The sequence below is a fragment of the Carcharhinus amblyrhynchos genome, chromosome 33 (assembly GCF_965287045.1).
Source record: "Carcharhinus amblyrhynchos chromosome 33, sCarAmb.v2.hapA, whole genome shotgun sequence".
Taxonomy (NCBI): domain Eukaryota; kingdom Metazoa; phylum Chordata; class Chondrichthyes; order Carcharhiniformes; family Carcharhinidae; genus Carcharhinus; species Carcharhinus amblyrhynchos.
In genome coordinates, this window is record NC_137356.1 from 21,650,476 (window position 1) to 21,670,010 (window position 19,535).

The window sequence follows — 19,535 nt, forward strand, 5'->3', positions numbered from 1 at the left end:
TGATGATCAGCCAGGATTAAAATGAATGGGGGAACAGCCTCAAAGGGCCGAATGGCCCACTCCTGCTTCTAGTTTCTGTGTTTCCATATCAAGGATTTCATCAAAACAGAAAAAGATAAAGAATTGATATGAAATGGTGTTAAAGAGTGGAGGAGATAGGGATTGAGGATTGATCCAGTTCCACAGAGAATGGGATTGGAAAGGTACAACAGGAGTAGGTGGGGTAACTCTAGATAAGGAAGGAATATGGACAAAGAGAGGAAAAGACTTTGGACACTGACTTTTAGGGAGCCGGCCCCTTTTTCTTTGTCCGAATGGAATTTGAGTTTGTTTGTTTGGTTCGACCCACCCAAAAGAACGACCCGAAAGACCCTGCGGTGCCCAACGGGCACGGAAGGCCTTGACAGTGCCCGTGGACACCGCGTGCTCCCTCTCCAGGGACACCCGGCTGCGAGCGTAGCCGCGGTAGAGGGGCAGGCAGTCGGGACGGACGGCCCCGTCGATCGCCCGCTGCCTGGACCTGTTGATGGAGCAATGGTCTGGAGGCAATGCAGAGAGCTCTGCAGATGGAGAAGAATGTGAACCAGAGTCTGCTGGATCTGCACAAACTCTCCTCTGGGAACTCTGACCCTCATCTGTGTGACTTCCTGGAGACTCACTACTTGGATGAACAAGTGAAGATGATCAAGAAGCTTGGAGATCACATCACCAACCTGAAGAGAGTGGGAGCTCCTGAGAATGGCCTGGGAGAGGACCTGTTTGACAGGCTCACCCTCAACTGACTGGGATTCGAATGGAAATGTCAGCTCTGCTGCATTGGAAAATAAACCATTTTTGTCTCTGGAAAAAAATATACAGTCTATATCATCGGGAAAGAAACCAGCCTGATTGGTTAAAAAAAGCCCCGGGGGGTGTGTGTGTGTAAATTGCTGTCAGCTGAGTGTGGGCTGTGTGTATAAAAGGTGTTACTTGGTGCCTGAAGGGATGCTTGAGTTGTTTGTTATGATGGGGGATTTTGGAGTGAGGGGTTTCTTCCCAGTGCTGGTGTTAGTTGGAGCTGTTTGTTGCTCTGATACGTGGCAACAGTTTCCATGGGGAATAGTCAAAGCCACCCCGAGGCCTCAGACACTCCCTCCTCCTGGGCCTCCCTTTGATTCCCATTTGCGTGTGTCTGAGGGTCAAGGTGTGTCTCCAGTGCAGAGTGTGAGGGTGCAGTGTGGAGAGGACAAGCTGCTGCTCAGGGTCCAGCTGGATTTATTTGGAACCAGGCACCTGGTTAAAGCTGCTGATCTGACCCTGGGGACAGCAGGTTGTCGGCCAACCAGGATCTACTCTCAGAACCACACTGTCCTCTTTGACTATGGGCTCCATGAGTGTGGCAGCAGATTGCAGGGAATGTGAATCCTCAAACTCTGCCTCTGAGCTGGGGCTGGAGGTTGTTCCCCACTCTTCACTCCAACACTTGGTCAGATCTCATTGATATTGAGGAGATAGCTGTCTCCTGCTTTCTAAAGGCCAAACTAGCTTTCTATTCAGGATTTGACTTTCACTGGTCTGAGTCTCTCCAACCCCATTGTTCTGGAAGCTTCTCTTTGCTTCCTCCCAGCTTTTCCTATTTTGAGGATTTTTCAGTTTGATTTCCCCCTCATTCAGATCAACTCAACTGAGGGTTGAGTTTCAGTCCAGTTGAATAGAAATGGGTTGAATCTGAATGAAATGGGAGTTGAGATGGATTGGACTAAAGAGGAACTCCACACTTCCCACTTTCCCAGTCATTGGAATAAAAGGCTCCCTGATTCCAAACTGTGCTATTTCCCTGCTCCCAATTCCTGAGAACTTGTCGCTCCTTTTGCTGTGAACTGAAGCTTTTATTGAATCCCTTCCCTGTTAATTCTGGTCTTGTGCTAATGATCTCTCCTTGCAGCAAGGGCTGAGGTTGCATAGCAACACTGCTAACCAGATGAGGCCCTTCAGCCCGTTCCCCAGTCATTATGATCAGGACTGAGCCTCCCACAGCCTCCATGTTCCTGTCTTTACAACATGATTCCCTCAATGGCCAGAAAGAAATGCCTCTGTCCTGAATATCCTCAGTGAGTGACCATTCCCGGCTCTCTGGGGCTGGAGAGAATTCCAAAGATTCATCAGCTGCAGAATGGAGAAATTCCTGACCACATTAATCCTAAATGACTGACCCCTGTCCTGAGATGACTCTCCAGCTTGGGGGTGGTGGGGGTCACAGCCTCTTCACACTGACCCTGTCAATCCCCCCCTGAAGAATTGTTCTAATGGGATGAGTTCATTGTTAACCCCAGTGTAGAACATTCTCATTTCACATCAGTTCTTCATTCCTTAAGCTGCTGTCTTTCAGATGAGTGGAGATTTCCTGATCTACAGCACCCACCTGAGCCACAGCCCAGAGTATCGTGGATCTGTTATTGTGAGAACCAATGGAGCTGTCGTTCCCATTGAGTGTCGTTATTTGAGGTGAGAATCTTTCCTCGATTGTCAATAAGATCTCCAGCTGCTAGTGACCTCTGACCTTGTCCTAAAATGGCTCCACTGTCTTTCCAGGAAGGGCAATGTGAGCAGTGACCCCATCAAACCCACCTGGATCCCATTCAGCTCCACCAGGTCTGGAGAAGGGCATCTGTCATTCTCACTGCGCCTGATGATTGGTATGTGATGGGTGGATAGTGAGTGATTTCCTGTCCTCACTCACTGGGAGTTATACCCACTGTCTCCAACCCTTGTCCTCTTGTCCTTCAGGTGACTGGCTTACAGAGCGCACTTCGACTGTCTACTACCTGGGTGAGCTCATTCACATTGAGGCCTCTGTTTCAATGAGCAACCACATGGCCCTGAAGCTCTACATTGACCGCTGTGTAGCTACATTGAGGCCAGGCCAGGACTCCAGGCCAAGTTACAGCATAATTGACTCCAATGGGTAAGGAGCTCTCTGCTTTCTCCAGCTCCTCCCATCTCAATGGCTTCTCTGGATTCACTTCATGTCTCTTTTCCCATCTTTCTTCAGTTGCCTCCTGGACAGCAAAGCTGAGGATTCCTTTTCAACCTTTGTGTTGCCAGGAGAGGAGCGGGAGCCGGACAAGCTCCGCTTTGACCTGGATGCCTTCTGTTTCTTTGGGGATGAGCGTTCCTTGGTAAGTGGAAGCTGATCATTGGGCTCTCCATGTTGGGAGGGAGTCACTCAATAAGCACTTGTGTTGAATGTGTCCCTCAGATTTTCATCACCTGTCACCTGAGAGTTGTTCCAGTGGATCGGAGAGATTCCAGGAACAAAGCTTGTACTTGGCAGAAGATGCAGAATGTGTGAGTTCCCCCTCTCTCCCTCAGGAATGTGTTTGTGTGGAGAAATGATGCACAACCTGGTTGACTGATTTCTCTTGTTTAGCTGGACCCCATTGGAGGAATCGAGCTTTGACATTTGTGCCTGTTGCCATGTGGGGAACTGTGGGACCACAAGGGATTTGGGATTTGGATCCAGAGGAAGGAGAGATCTTGGAGCTGAAGCTGGTAGGACATTGATCCTCTAGATGTGGGAGCTCCCCCCTTTCCCCTCTCTAACTGGAATGGTTGATATTGCAGAGAGTGAAGCTGGATTGAAGTGGGAGGCTGAGGCCTCACTTGGACCCCTGCTCATTCTGGATACTGATGGGACCAAGCTGGCAACAGCCTCCCTGAATGAGGCTGAGGGAAGGATGGAGGAGAGGTCTCCAGGGGGTGAGTTGGCTGTCTGCTGGTTTCCATTTCCCCCTCAGTCTTAGCTTCACTAACCATTGGTTTCTCATTGCTTTGTAGGTGTGGAGTCTGAGGTGGTCCTGATTGTGAGCCTGACTGTGACAGCTGTCTCTCTGATCTCTGCTTCATTGATCACCTTGTTCCTGTACAGGAAACACAAACAAACTCTGTTCAACCAGTCATCAAATGATCAATAAAGCACCGCCTCCTTGTTTCTAGTCTCTGGGAGCTGATTGGTCAATGCATCCTCCATCTTAGTTCAATGGCTCCATGGGACTGATGGCTGGGCTGAGCCAATCCCAGCACAGAACTGGGCCTGCTGAGTGATTGGTTTACTGAGGGTTGAGAGAGAAACACTAACTCTCTGGATTTGATGGGCTGCTGCTGGTTTTCTGTCTGTTTCAGAGCCCAGTGTAGGGGAGGGGGTGTGATCAGGTCTGGGGGTGTCCATGTGGAGCTGAGGGTGCTTCATCTCTCCCCTGGTGATCACACCCTGGAGAGGGGCAGATCACTAAACCAGTTGTCCTCCCTGGCTGCTGAACTCTGTTCACTCAGGGATGCAGAGATGAGGAATTGACCTGGGAGGATGTTCTGCTGATCAAGCTGGCTGAGTCCTATTGGGTAGAACTGTTGGACTGTCTGTGACATGAGGGAGAAAGCGACCTCTCCACATCCTCCCCAATCTCCCTGCCACAGATACATCTGCCCATTACAGCTTTGGTTCAAGTGTCCATCCACAATCCCTTCACATGGCCCATTGCTGGCTGGCATTAGCACTCTGCTAAATTGAGATGATTACAAATCTAGCAATTGTTCTGGTGTGGGAGCACTATCTGCATGGCACACAGTGGAAGCAGCCTGCAGGATGACACTAAGCAATCTCCCAAATCAATGGATCAGGTAAACACCCTGCATTCTGACGATGAAATCAGTCAGATATAAAGCACAAACAGGCCCTTCAGCTCAACTTGCAAATGGGACTAGTTCAGTTCAGGAAACCTGATAGTATCCATGGATCAGTGTTTGTCCCATATCCCTCTAAACCTTCCCCATCCATATACCTGTCACCTGCCTTTGAAATGTTGTAATTGTCCCCATCTCCTCTGGCAGCTTGTTCTATATACACACCACCCTCTGGAAAAGGTTGCTCCTACCCTGGAGAAAAGACCTTGACTATATATCTTATTTCTGCCCCTTGTGATTTTATAAACCTTTAAGGTCCCCCCTCATTCTCCTAGGCACCCATGTGTCTTTTTCACTCGGCTCTCACAGTCCTACCATGAAGTCAGCAAGGAGAGACAGCAACACTGGTGCCTACCAAAGGCTTGTCCTTAACCCCTTACTATACTCAGGCAGCATGGTGGCAGTGATCTCAATTCCATTCAGTCTCAGTTGACAGTCTGTGTGGAGTTTGCACATTCTCCTACAGGCCAAAGGTGTGTGGTTTGGGTCGGCTGGCCACACTGAATTGCCTCTTAGCCCCCGACCCTAACAGGGTAAATATGCAAGGTTTTGTGGTTCGGGCCTGAGTGGGATTGTCAGTGCAAGCTTGATGGGCTGAATGTGAGGTAATGCATTTTGGAAGGTCTAAAACAGGTAAGAAATATACAGTAAATGGCAGAACCCTTCAGAGTATTGATAGACAAAGGGATCTGGATGTCTTGGTAGACAGGTCACTGAAAGTGGCAATGCAGGTGGAGAAGGTAGTCAAGAAGGCATACGGCATGCTTGCTTTCATCGGCTGGGGCATTGAGTTTAAAAATTGGCAAGTCATGTTGCAGCTTTATAGAACCTTTAGTTAGGGTGAACTTGGAATATAGTGTTGAATTCTAACCAGACTAACAGAAGGATGTGGAGGCTTTGGAGAGGATTCAGAAAAGATTTCCCAGGATTTGGGGTAGTTGGATAAACTGGGTAGTTCTCATAGTATGACAGGGGTTGATGGGAGACCTGATTGAAGTCTACAAGATTGAGGCATGGTCAGAGTGGATAGTCAAAGCTTTTTCCTGGGGTGGAAGGGTCAGTTACTCGGGGACACAGGGTTAAGGGGCAAGGTTTAAAGGAGATGTACAAGGCACATTTTTTTTTAGAGTAGTGGGTGCCTGGAGCCTGTTGCTGGGGGAAATAGTGGATGGAGATATTGTAGTGACTTTTATGGGGTGTCTTGACAAATACATAGGATGGGAATAAAGGGATACAGTCCCCAGAAGGGTAGGGGGTTTAGTTCAGTCGGGCAGCATGTTTTGTGCAGGATTGGAGAGCCAAAGGGCCTGTTCCTATGCTGTAATGTTCTTTGTTCTTTGAATGGATTCCTTCTGCATTGTAGGGTTTCTATACTCATACCGAGCTGTGACAAAATTTCTCTCCTCCACCCCCTGAACTGATTCCATTCTGAAATTTGCTGATGGCCCTGCTGTACTGGGTTAGAGCTCAAACCATGAGTGCACTGGAAAGAACATTGGTGCGACGACAGTCTCTCAATGTCATTAAAACTGAGGAGAGAGTCATCAACTTGCAGTGTAGTGGAGGACAGGCCCCGTCTCCATCAACAGGAATCAAGTGATCTCCATTAATTTGCTACTTTCCTTGCTACTCAAGGTAGAGGGAGCACTGTTCCAGAACTTTCCAGCAGAGCATGGGGCAAGCAAGGATTCTTCTGAAGTTGGTTATACGGAAATCTTTGTTTTAACTGGTGCTTTGGATGGTGGGGGTTGCTATGTGGAAAATTATACATTTAAAAAGCATCCGGACACAGAGAGAGAGAGACGTACATCACAGAAATGTAGATTGACAGGATTTTAGATGGAGGATCCATCTCTTGCTGATGTGACACTAAACATATCGATGTAAATGAGGAATAACAAGAGAGAATCATAGAATCCTACAGTGAGGAAGGAGGCCATTTAGCCCATCGAGCCTGGACCAACTACAATCCGTCACAGACCCTATCCCCATAACCCCATGCATTGACCCTCGTCGTCCCCCTGACACTAAGGGGCAATTTACCACGGCCAATCCACCTAACCTGCACATCTTTGGGTTGTGGGAGGAAACCGGAGCACCCAGTGGAAACCCACGCAGACACAGGGAAAATGTGCCAACTCCATACAGACAGTGACCCAAGGCCTGAATTGAACCCGGGTCCCTGGCACTCTGAGGCTGCAGGGCTAACCACTGTGCCACTGTGCTGACACTGATGTGGCCATTCAATCTCCCCGCTTCCACAGAACATAGAACATTCCAGCACAGTACAGGCCCTTCGGCCCACGATGTTGCACCGACCTGTGAAACCAATCTAAAGCCCATCTAACCTACACTATTCCAATATCATCCATATGTTCATCCAATGACCATTTAAAAGCCCTTAATGTTGGCGAGTCCACTACTATTGCAGGCAGGGCATTCCACTCCCTTATTACTCTCTGAGTAAAGAACCTACCTCTGACATCTGTCCTATATCTATCACCCCTCCATTTAAAGCTATGACCCCTCATGCTGGCCATCTCCATCTGAGGAAAAAGACTCACACTGTCCACCCTATCTAATCCTCTGATCATCTTTTATGCCTCTATTAACCTTCTTCTCTCGAACGAAAATAGCCTCAAGTCAATCAGCCTTTCCTCATAAGACCTTCCCACCATACCAGGCAACATCCTTGTAAATCTGCTCTGCACTCTTTCCAATGCTTCCATATCCTTTCTATAATGTGACGACCTGAAGTGTGGGATACTCCAAGTGCGGCTGCACCAGAGTTTCGTACAGCTGCAACATGACCTCACGGCTCCGAAACTCAATCCCTCTACCAATAAAAGCTAACACACCGTACGCCTTCTTAACAACCCGATCAACCTGGGTGCCAACTTTCAGGGATCTATGCACATGGACACCGAGATCTCTCTATTCATCCACACTGCCAAGTATCTTACCATTAGCCCAGTACTCTGTATTCCTGTTGCTCCTTCCAAAGTGAATCATTTCACAGTTTTCCGCAGTGATGAGAACGGTGATGAAAGCTGATGAGTAGTGTGTGCGCATTCACATGACCAAACATCCAAACAGTGGCCTGGCTTTAAGGAAATCTATTGGTCGTCTCATGCTTCAGAAATGAGCCAGACGCTCACAGAGAAGCTGCTCTCGCTTCCTGCCCATGACCCCTGACCCCGGCTTTCAGAATTTCCACGGCTAAGATCAGAATTATGGAAAAGAATTCCGCTTTCCTTCCCTGTCCCGCTTCTCAAATTGAGGAATTTGGGATTTTTCCCGAATGGTACCCACTGTTGGCAATGAATGCCGGGTGGTACGGTGGCACAATGTTTAGCACTGCTGCCTCACAATGACAGGGACACGGTTTTGATTCCAGCCTTGGTGACTGTGTAGAGTTTACGCGTTCTCCCTGTGTCTGTGTGGGTTTCCTCCGCGTGCTCTGGTTTCATCCCAGATTTGTGGGTAAGGTGCATTGGCCATGCTAAATTACCTCTCAGGGTCAGGGGGACAAGCATGGTAAATACATGGGGTTACAGGTATAGGGTCTGGGTGTGATTGTTATAGGTGCAGGGTCAATGGGCTGAATGGCCTGCTTCTGCACTGCAGGGATTCTATGATTCTCTGAATCTATCTGAAATTCCTATCAACTTCCACATTGACAGACCCTCCCAATAATTGTCTGCTGATATATATAAATGATTTGGAGGAAAATGTAACTGGTTTGTTTGGTAGTTTGCAGGCAGCACAAAGGTTGGTGGATTTGTGGATTGCGATGAGGACCATCAGAGGATACAGCAGGATATGGGTCAGTTGGAGACTTGGGCGGAGATGTGGCAGATGGAGTTCAATCCGGACAAATGTGAGGTAATGCATTTTGGAAGGTCTAATACAAATAGGAAATATCCAGTAAATGGCAGAACCCTGAAGATTATTGATAGGGATCTGGGTGTACAGGTACACAGGCCACTGAAAGTGGCAATTCAGGTGGAGCATGCTTGCCTTCATCAGCTGTGGCACTGAGTTTAAAAATTGGCAAGTCATGTTACAGCTTTCTGGAATCTTAGTGAGGCCACACTTGAAATATAGTGTTCAATTCTGGTCACCACACTACCAGAAGGATGTGGAAGCTTTGGAGAGGGTGCAGAAAAGATTGACCAGGATGGTACCAATGGCATCAAACACCCAGACTGTTCAGCATGATGTTTACTGCCATGCTGAATGATGTATTCCAGGACAGTGTTGCTGGAATCAGCCGAAAGTACAGAGTGGATGGGAAACTCTTCAACCTGAGGAGACTTCAAGCCATTACCAAAGTGAAGGAGACTGTTCTGAGAGACTTCCTCTTTGCCGATGACTGCGCCCTGTTTACTGGCTCAGAGCCAGAGATACAAGTCAGTTTGGACAAATTTTCCACAGCTTTGTGATAACTTTGGACTCACCATTAACATTAAAAAGACTGAATTCATGCACCAGCCTGGTATGGAACACATCAGTTATGAGGAGAACATAGAAGTTGAAGAAAGTTTGTTTGTTCCCACAGGAATGACGGAGGTTCAGGGGTGACCTGATAGAAGTCGGCACTGTCAGCCGACAAGGCCTGTGGAGGATCATGTCAATGTTCGGCTGCCCCCCCAGATTCATTCAGATGGAATGCCAGTTCCATGATGGTACGATGGTCAGAGCACTGGACGGCAGAGAAAATATCCTCATCAGATATTCAACTGAGCCCGAGAGAGAGAACAGCCAATGAACAGAACAGAAGGATTTGGAGAATGAGTGAAATACAGAAGATGTGACTATTTTCAATCCATGAAATCTCTCTAATCCAGGCCAATCATCAGTACTGGGGGATGAACTGGGTAGCACGATGACACAGTGATTAGCACTGCTGCCTCACTGCGCCACAGACCCAGGTTCAATTCGCAGCTTGGGTCACTGTCCTTGCAGAGTTGCACATTCTCTCTGTGCCTGCATGGGATTCCTCTGGGTGTTCCGGTTTCCTCCCACAGTCTGAAAGACATGCTTGTTCGGTGTATTGGCCATGCTAAATTATCCCTCAGTCTCCCCGAACAGGCACCTGAATGTGGTGACTACATTTTCACAGTAGCTTCATTGCAATGTTAATGTAAGCCTACTCGTGACACTCAAAATAGCGGAGGCAGGGGAGGCAATGGCCCAGTGATATTAACACGAATTTGATAGTATTTGTTGAGAAGGTGACCAGTTGTGTCGAGCAGTTGATGGAGTTGAAATGGATTTGCCAAAGCCTTTGACAAGGTCCCACATGGGAGAATTATAAAGAAATCAAATGCACATGGGATATAGTGTAACTTTAATAAAGTGGATTCAAAATTGGCTCAGTTGTTGAGGGGGATAAGAAAAGGCTGCCTTTGTGACTGGAAACCAGTGTCCAGTTGTGACGACAGGGATCTGAGCTGTGTCCCCTATTATTTATCATTTAATTAAAAGACAGGGAGCACTACTGGGGGGGTAGGATTAGTAAGTTTGCCGATGACACAGAGATTGGTCGGGAGGTTAACAGTGAGATTGTGTATCTTCAGCTACAGCAAGATATAGACGGGATGGTCAAATGGGCGGATAAGTGGCAGATGGAATTTAACCCTGAAAAGTGTGAGGCGATACACATTGGAAGGAGTAATTTGTTAAGGAATTATTCAGTGAACGGCGTGACACTAGGAAGTTCCTGAAGCACAAAGGGACCTTGGCGCGTTTGTCCACAGATCTCTGAAAGCTCAAAGGCATGTTAGTAAGATGGTGAAAAAGGCATTTGGGACATTTGCTTTTCTCATCCCAGGGACAGATGCCAAAAGCTGGGAAGTCATGTTGGAGTTGTCTTGATTTGGTGAGGCCACAGCTAGAATACTGTGTGCAGTTCTGGTCGCCACTTTATAGGAAGGTCACCACCTCGTGGAACCCAGCTGGTGATAGTCAGGAGGCTGCCCCTGCCTGTGCGACTGAACTCAAACACATACCCGGAAGGCAGTGCAGTACCAGCATCAACGTTTATGCCTTAAGGGTCCACAATGGGCACCCCCGCGCTCCCACCGGTATGCTCTCCCTGCCTACCATGGCCAGTTTGTTATTGGTTGGCAACCCATTGAGGTGACGCTTGACACCAAGGATGGTGTTGGGTTGCCATCGTCCAGACTCATGGGAACGCTGGTTATTGGGAGGGGGTGGGGAGCTGGGATGAATAATTGGACAAAATGTTTCTCTCTCTCTGCCACCATCCAATGACCCCCATCCCAACCCCATGACCCCCCCATCCACCATCATTTTGAAACTCCTGCTGAAAAAAACAGTTTTTACACAAATTCAGCTCTTAGAATCTGTTTGGGAGAATCCCACCCTGGGTGTGCGTGAAGTTTTAAAGTTATTTTTCAATCTCCAATACCATGAAGTCAATCTAGATTCATAAAGAAATGATTGCCCTCTATTCATTGGATGAGTTGTCCATCTGGTGAACAAATAGCATCTCTAGAACCCAATAATCACCAATCTTCATTGTGGCTCAGTTATCACGTGGATGGTTTTTACCTGAGATCTCTGCGTCTTTTCCATGGCACGTTAAGACAAACACATGCCGAGGTAGATGGGGACACAGTAGTGTCGTCACTAGATTTGTAACCCAGAGTCCCAGGTACAAATCCCACCACGGCCACTGGTGAAATTTGATTTCAATAAAAATCTCGAATTAAAAGTCGAACAATGACCATGAAATGATTGCCAATTGTTGGAAAAACCTATTTGGTTCACTAATGACCTTTAGGGATGGAAATCTGCCATTTTTACCCGGTCTGGCCAACATGAGACTGCAGATCTCCAGGTGTGTGGGTGACTCTCAAATGTGCTCTGAAATGGGGGACATTTTGGGATGGACAATAAATGCTGGTTGCAGCCAGCAACACCCACATCACATAAATGACTAAAAAATATACAACAAGAGAAAGACAAGCAGATTATTTGATCCAGGTGGAAAGTTGTTTGTTTATCTTATTTTGTTAACATGTTAAAGGTTGGAATGATTTATCCAGTTTCTCGCATGAAGTCAAATTGCTGCATATTTGTTGAAGCTAACAATGAAATAGCAATCGATTACGGGATGTTTTGCTCTTTGTTTCTATTCCCGGAGCCAGCTGGGCATGTTTTAATTTCTATTTGTTTCCCCAGCAACATTTCAAGATCAGAGTGATGGGATATTTCAGCACCGACTTTAATTCGTTACGGAATTTATTCTGAGTTGCTGCATAAATGCAGGTATTTGTGCAAGAACTCAAAAGCTGAAGCATAAAACCGATTTCTTGGAGGACATCCGAAATGCTAATTGATACCTTATTTTGCAACATGATCATTCGCAAGTATATAGAATTCACCAGAAACATCACCCAGAGCAAGATAAAATTTACCGAGATGACAAAGAGTAAAATGATGGAATTTCTTCGCTTCTCAATTTCAGGATCACTGGGATTCTTCCCACTGCTGTGGAGCCGGAGTCTCCTCCGGGCCCCGCTCGACACCAGAATGTGTCTAACAGTCAGCGCATTGAGCAGAAGGATCAGAAAGAAAGGAACAAACGGAGTTAAAATATAATGTATTGTTTCTACTGCTCCCCATACCCTTGAAAGAAGAAAGGTGTCTAACACGTTACAAAACCAAGGAATGTTAAACAGTGTATATTCACTGGTCAAAATAAAATACCAGAAAGTATTTTTCAATAAGAACAGCACCGTCACGCTTCCCACAACTATGGTCGCTGTTCTCTCTGTGCAATATTTTGCTTTCAACTTCTGACAACAAATTGCCACAAATCGATCAAAGGTAAAAGCAACTATGTACCAGACTGAACAGTCAGTTATTGCATAAAGCAGGACGCCGTGTATATTACATAATTTAATGTTCCATACAAAAAAGAAGTGTGTGACGTGAGCAATGGGAATCTGTCTGAGTATCACATCAACTATAATAACCAGTAGATCTGCCACTGCCATGGAAACCAGGTACCGAGCGACACATTTCGAGAGACCACATCGTCCTTGAGATAGGATCACAATCGTCACTAAGTTCACTGTAAGGGAGTTTGCAAAAGGAAAAGCAGCAGTATTCAATGAGATTTCAGTCTGAAATTAGAATTTTCATTACTACATATACTGAGAGTGTCTTCTTTGTGAGAGTATCTCCTGTTGGAGACAGGCATTGCAAACGCAGCAATGGACTGTGAAATAAAGAACCAAACAGGATCAAACTATCCATAATAGATACAGAATCTAAGTTCTTATAGTAAAAGTACATTTATTGGTGTCACAAGTAGGCTTACATTAACACTGCAATGAAGTTACTATTGAAAGATCACCGAGTCGCCACACTTCTGCACCTGTTCGGGGACACTGAGGGGGAATTTAGCACGGCCAATGCACCAAACCACGACTTTCAGAATCTGCTGCAAACGTTAAGAAATGTCATTCCTGAGATGGGGGATTGCTGCTCCATCTTGTAGAAAATAACAAGCTCTTGTTTGTGAAAGCAGCAATCACCCAAACTTGGAAAGAACTGAAAGCTGTGTAGAATTGGGCTTTAACTGTAATAGATATCAGGCTGCTGTTGCCTGGGAGGGAGATTTGGGGCGTGGATATTCCTGTGATCACTGCTCACCGATTGTTAGAAGAAAGTGCACAAATGTGGAAACAGTACGGGTTCACAGTCCAGTTCAGCGCTGGGGCATCAAACTCTCCTCCTCCCCACACTCCATTGAGACAGAGCTTGTCCAGGGAACAGCTTTGCCGAGGCAGAGCGTTCAGGAGAGATTAAAGTTGGCATTATTGGAAGAGGAACATAGAAATCTCAGCATCCTTGCCAACAGAGCCACATCAGGCAACATCCATGGACAACTTATCCAATTACTGTGTGAAAAATGATAGGGTATTTTGCTACACTTTCAGACTAACTCAGAAACGTGGAGGTGAAACGTGCTACTTCTAGATGCGGTGCCCCGTGTGATGATGCACGCACAAGCCCAGTCCCATTTCCCAGCACTTCCTGCATTGTGTTGGATGCAATGGTGTTTGCAGTGTTCCTCTAAATGCTTCTTAAGTGTTGTGAAGGGGAGAGGGAGGGGGCCGGGTAAGATGCTGTGTCGGCAAATCCGTGCAAATTCAGTGGTCTCCTTCTGCACGGCAGGGATTTGATGTTCAACTCTTTGTCTGCATATTTATCACAACTCTGTCACATTGCTGCTCTACATCCGAAAATGTGTGCAGAATAAAGACTTGGAAATGCAAATAAAGTCTTGAAAACATAACTGAGCAAATAGCAACATGCAGTTTTACATCAGGCATTGTGTCCAAATGATGTGTTAAACTATCAAAGCTTGCTATGTCCTGGTACAGCAAGCATCAGAATTTTATTCCGTGTCCTGACTTGGGAATATACTGCTGTTCCTTCATGGTTTCCGAGTAAAAGTCGGTGGAGTCTGGAATTGCTGGCGTTCCTATCTCACAAAATATAGCAGCAGAGCAAAAGCTGCTTCATCTGCACTGTCCCAAGAGCAAGAACGATTGGGCAATAAATGCTGAACACACAGATGCCCACGCCAATTCAGTAAAAGAATGAAACATCTGGCAAAGTGAGGAGGTGATCGTGTAACAAACAGAATTAGGCAGATATGTTCCAGTGTGACACATGGAGACAGATACATAGAACACACTGAACATAGCAAATTGCAATCTAGCTCACAAAATCTCAGTCAATCCAACATGTTTACCATAAATACTGGTTATATGGAAGAGCATATATAACTGTAGGAGATTAAGTGATCAATGATTATTACTTTTACAGAACATTCATTATTTTATTGAGAGTTTATCTCATGTCAGCTGAGTCTGTAGGCAACTGGATTAAAATGTGGCCCAGCGGGAACTTTTCCAATAAGTTCATACTTCATGTTTCTTCACCATCAACAGCACTAATTCAGCATATGTTACTTACCAGGACCATCAATGAGCTGAGAGAGTGAAAGGAATCCAGAGGTACAGAGGAGAAATGCCACAGTTAAACATGATGCATGGAGTTAACAGCGACACTTACAGGGAACGCCAAGAGCAGCGATGATGGGATAATATATCTTCTGCACTTCCCAGAGTGTGTATAGCACACGGATGGTTATTGAGAATTCCCGAAGCATGTTTGGACTTTGGCAGCAGAGAGTGAACCAGTCAGCACTCGAGGTTACTGAGGCATTGTGGAAGGACATTGAAAGAAGCCTCACATTTATGTGGGAGTGGAATCCACAGAGAGGAGTTTCTCTGGGGATTAAAATTACTGACAATGAATAAACAAACACAATGTTTTCAATATTTCAATTCAAACCCTCTGAGATTTTCAAAAATGCAGCTAAGCAGACACTGGACGGACAGAAAGGGAAAGCATTCAACAAATACCAATAACCAAAGAACAAAGAATTTACAGGGCAGGAACAGCCCTTTGGCCCTCCAAGCCTGTACCGACCATGCTGCCCGACTGAACTAAAACCCTCTCCCCTTCCGCAGATCATATCCTCTATTCCCATTCTATTCATGGATTTCTCAAGACGCCCCTTAAAACTCACTGTTGTATCTGCTTCCATTCCTTCCCCCAGCAATGGGTTCCAGGCATCCACCACCAGCTGTGTCAAAAATCTGCCTCGTATATCTCCTTTAAACCTTGCCCCTGGCACCTTAAACCTCTGCTTCCTCGTAAGTGACTCTTGCACCCAGGGAAAAAGCTTCTTACTGTCTACCTTGTCCATGCCTCACAATCTTGTTGTTCATCCATCAGGACCTCGACACCATTAGTCATTTTGAGGCTGGTTGCGGTGTGTCCGAAGATGACTGATCAGGGCCAATTCGGGTACGGAATGTCCTGGCACATATTGGGCAGATTTGTGTGGGCACTGTAGTTGTTGCGCTGGTGGCTCTGGATTTGTGCAACTGGTGTTTAAGTTGTGCTTCAGCACTGCACCTTGCTTCATAAGCTTGACAGCCTTTGTGGGTGAGGCAGCAGCAGGTAGGGCGGTTTTGTGCCAGTCTTTCCCAGGTGGTCGTGTTTATGTCAAGCGACTTCAGGGAGGACTTTAGTGTGTTTTTGTAATGTTTCCTCTGCCCTCCATGCGAGCGTCTTCCAGCAGAGATTTCCCCAAAAAGGAGCTGCTTGGATATGCGCTCGTCCAGCAAATGGATGATGTTAGCGCGAGTGGGCGGACACGATCACTCCGGACTCAGGGTCAGGTTCAACAGCGGGACAGCTTTATTTTAACGTCGACGGAGGTGCAGTCAGGACAGACAGACCGAACTGTCCCGAAAGCACTCTAAAGACCCGCCGCAATGGGTTACAGTTATACCTGAACTTCAATACATTGTACAATTCAAATACTAATGTTTTGTTTCCAGTATTCGACTCTGACCATCCTGTTTCGATGTCTTCAAGTATTGTAACGATGTTTTTAAGTGTGTGTTAATGGTTTCTGTCTGATGGGTTTATTAATGGTCTAGAATCTCCGGGGTTTGAACAATGGGTGTTTGACTGATCTCAGGAAGTTTGTGGGGCCAGGGATGCTTCCTTAGTTATGCTAATCCTTAGGTTTCTCCATAGAGGGTTGCTTGATTAGAGCAGAGGTGCTGATTTGGTTGGATGGGGGTGTTCTTTTTAATTTCCATCCTGTAGGTGCCATCCTGTCCGGTTCCCTTTGTGTGCGAGCCCTCATTTGCATTCTAAAAGCATGTCCTTGCCTGCGAGTCTGTGTCTGTTCCCTTGTGACCTTTAGTGGGGAGGCTCTGAGTGCAACTTTACTCTGCTTCCATATTGTGTACCCAATTTCAGAAAATTTGTTGTCCGATAACCGTTCCCCCCTGACGGTCGGGAGCGGAGTTGTTCCGCTTCCCTCAGTCCGATTTCTTTCCCAAATTTTGTGTCCGGTGCTCCCTGCATTTGTACGCTGCAGTCGTACAGTTTCGGGGAACCCCGGGTTTGTTAAATTCAGTGTATGCGGGAGAAGTCTTCCCGATTTGTTAATTGTCCCATGTTGTCAATCATTCTGATTAGTTCTTTCTGAGTTTTGGTTTGCTTGCGCTGGCTGTATGTATAGCACATTATCAGCCCCCAGGAGATTGCCAGTTTGAGTTGGGTGGCAACCAGTATGTGCGAGATTATCTGGATCCAGGGCTGAATGTCTATATTTCGGCCCCAGTCCCACACCCTCTGTACCCATGTCTGGCTCTGTGAGGCTGACTCTGTGTCATGCTCTAGGGTTTTGATATGTGATTGTAACTGGTGATACAATCAAACAGAGTGTCCCACTTTGAGACGGAGCTCTCTCAGTACTTCTGCTAATTGTGGGATTGGAGCCTGTTCTGTCTCTCGGGAATATTTAAGGTCATCTCTCAGGGGGTCTGTGGCATTAAGATGTTGGTGATGTGGACCTGGCCAATAGTGAGCGGTCTGTGAGGGGTGAAGCAGAAGTTTGGGCTGGGGATTGGGCGTGTCAGCCTGTTGTATATGAAGGATGTTCTTGTTGTGGTTACACAATCCCTGCCTCGCCCTCCATATCCTGCCCGGGGAAAGTGTGGATCGGTGGGTGTAATTTCTAGGGTACAGCCCTGCGTTTTGTTAAACCCGCATTCAGCTGCCTCTCCTTGTCTCAGTGGGTGGGGGCAGATGGTTCTCTCTCCCCTTTGTTTGCATCCCGAGAGGGAGGTACCGAACATCACACCAGGCCTTGAGATGGCCGTGACTTCGGTTAGGTGGTAGCGGGGGGAGGTGTTGCCTCTAACAACACCGATGTTTTCAATCTGGAAGATAGGGAATGGTCCCGAGTCTGGTGTAACTATCGGAATCAATAGGACCATTCCTACCCCCGTACTCTCACTAACCTCGCAGTCGGGGATCACTGGATATACCCGTGTCATTCCTTTCAAGGTTCGGTTATCCAGCACCCACTTCTGATCTGCCAGTTGTGCTCGCTGGGTGCTGTCAATCCAATCGGGCACCTCCCCCCCTGTACCTGTCCGAATTATGCCTCAATTGGCCTATCATCCACTGACCGTTCGCATGGCACAGCTGTCCCTGTTGTACCCGGGCAGTGTTTTCTCTCTCTCTATCTATGAGGTGGTTAATGGTACGGGCGTGTGTTTCTAATATTGTAACTCCATCCAGTTGAGTATGGGCACCCCTCTCCCCTAAAACAGCCTGCTCAGCTTGTTGGGCTAGTGACCGTTGCAGGATATCTTTCATCACTCCCTTCAACTGTCCTATCTTATTATTGAGTCCCTGGATGTCAATTGAGTTAACCACGCTGGATCCGGTGTTTATCCCTGTGAGGATGCTATTGACTATACCCCTTTTTTACTGTGTGTGTGTGTTGTCTCTGTAGTGTGTTGCGCCCATTGCATCGATAGCCCGCTTTATCGTTTCCCTGCCCAGCATTTGGTACATGTCTCGTGTCTGTTCTGAACAGTATCCCGGCCCCTGGATCCCTGAGATATCGATCAGAACAGGCACGATTTCACGTTTCACATTGTCATATACAATTTCTCCCTCGTTCCACAGCACCAGTCCTCCCTCTGGCCCCCCCACTCAGCAAGGGGCAGGGTAAGATTTTGGGTGCCGTGGTCGAGGGGGCACGGGTTGTAGGAAGTGCAAAACATACATATAGTGAGACAACTGGAGCCTCAACTAGTCCATAATATCCACAAATATCAGTGTCCGATTTGAGAATGTCCCTTTGTAGTGGGGTCTGCGGATCTTCGGGGAGGGTGCAGATCATTCCGAAGGTGCAGCCAGAGTCGCTCAGTGAGTCTGGCCATTGGATCCATGTTGGGAGCATACGCAGTGTGCAAGTGAAGCAGATCACATTGAGACCCGGGTGGACTTGTCGCCATGCATTGGAATACATTCTATTGTCCCCGGGGAATGGTGCTGCCGGCACGCACAACACCTCGGACGTATTGAATATTATTCCGTGGGATCGTTGATTGGTGTTGTGTCCCTGGAAGGCGACGCTTGTCAAGAAGATGATAGATAGGGCCATCCTCCAAGTGGTTAACATTGTCCTGGAGAGGGGGTGGGAAGGGTACACAAAACCTGGTGGCCGCCAGCTATTAGATTCTCAGCATTACCTAATTTTTCTTAACTCACTTACTTAAGCAGGCACCTACACCGATATACATACATCAGAGCCATGGCTGGCGTGTGGCTCTCCTCCATTCTAGAAATGAAGGTTGTTAATTCGATCTCCGCTGTGTGGATAGAGGTGGTTAGTTAGGGGTCGATACGTGACCTGTTTATGTCGACGGACTATCCTCATCCCTACGGTCGGTCTGTCCTGTCTCCCGCACCCCCCCGGGGTGGTACACCTTTAACTGTGACCAGTGTTTCCAGCGGCCTTTCCCTTTGATATCAACACAGGCACATGGTGAGGATAATCCTACTGGAACACCGCTCTGACGCTGGAACACGAATATTCCACGGATTTGATGAAATGACTGAAGATACTCACCCGGTGCCAGGAGACGGATGAGCCCCCAATTGTTGGCGCGAGTGGGCAAACACGTTCACTACGGACTCAGGGTCAGGTTCAACAGCGATACAGCTTTATTTTATTTTGCACCTATAACAATCACACCCAGGCCCTATACCTGTAACCCCATGTATTTACCATGCTTGTCCCCCTGACCCTGAGAGGTAATTTAGCATGGCCAATGCACCTTACCCACAAATCTGGGATGAAACCAGAGCACGCGGAGGAA

General features: G+C 47.0%; 1 protein-coding gene across 1 annotated transcript; it reads left to right on the forward strand.

The window, feature by feature from the left end:
* Positions 1–548: 548 nt before the first annotated feature.
* LOC145360953 (zona pellucida sperm-binding protein 3-like) lies at positions 549–19,306 on the forward strand. Its single transcript, XM_080216458.1, has 7 exons — positions 549–674; positions 2,369–2,484; positions 2,572–2,675; positions 2,767–2,944; positions 3,032–3,158; positions 3,239–3,327; positions 19,195–19,306. The coding sequence occupies exons 1-7, from the start codon at positions 549–551 to the stop codon at positions 19,304–19,306; spliced, it is 852 nt and encodes a 283-aa protein (XP_080072584.1).
* The last annotated feature ends 229 nt before the right edge of the window (positions 19,307–19,535 follow it).

Bases quoted from the DNA above. Each gene is read 5' to 3' on its own strand.
- LOC145360953 (XM_080216458.1), top strand. From the start codon at position 549: ATGCAGAGAGCTCTGCAGATGGAGAAGAATGTGAACCAGAGTCTGCTG. The intron at 675-2,368 runs GTGAAGATGATC...GCTGTCTTTCAG, and splicing joins CTCACTACTTGGATGAACAA to ATGAGTGGAGATTTCCTGAT. The intron at 2,485-2,571 runs GTGAGAATCTTT...CTGTCTTTCCAG, and splicing joins ATTGAGTGTCGTTATTTGAG to GAAGGGCAATGTGAGCAGTG.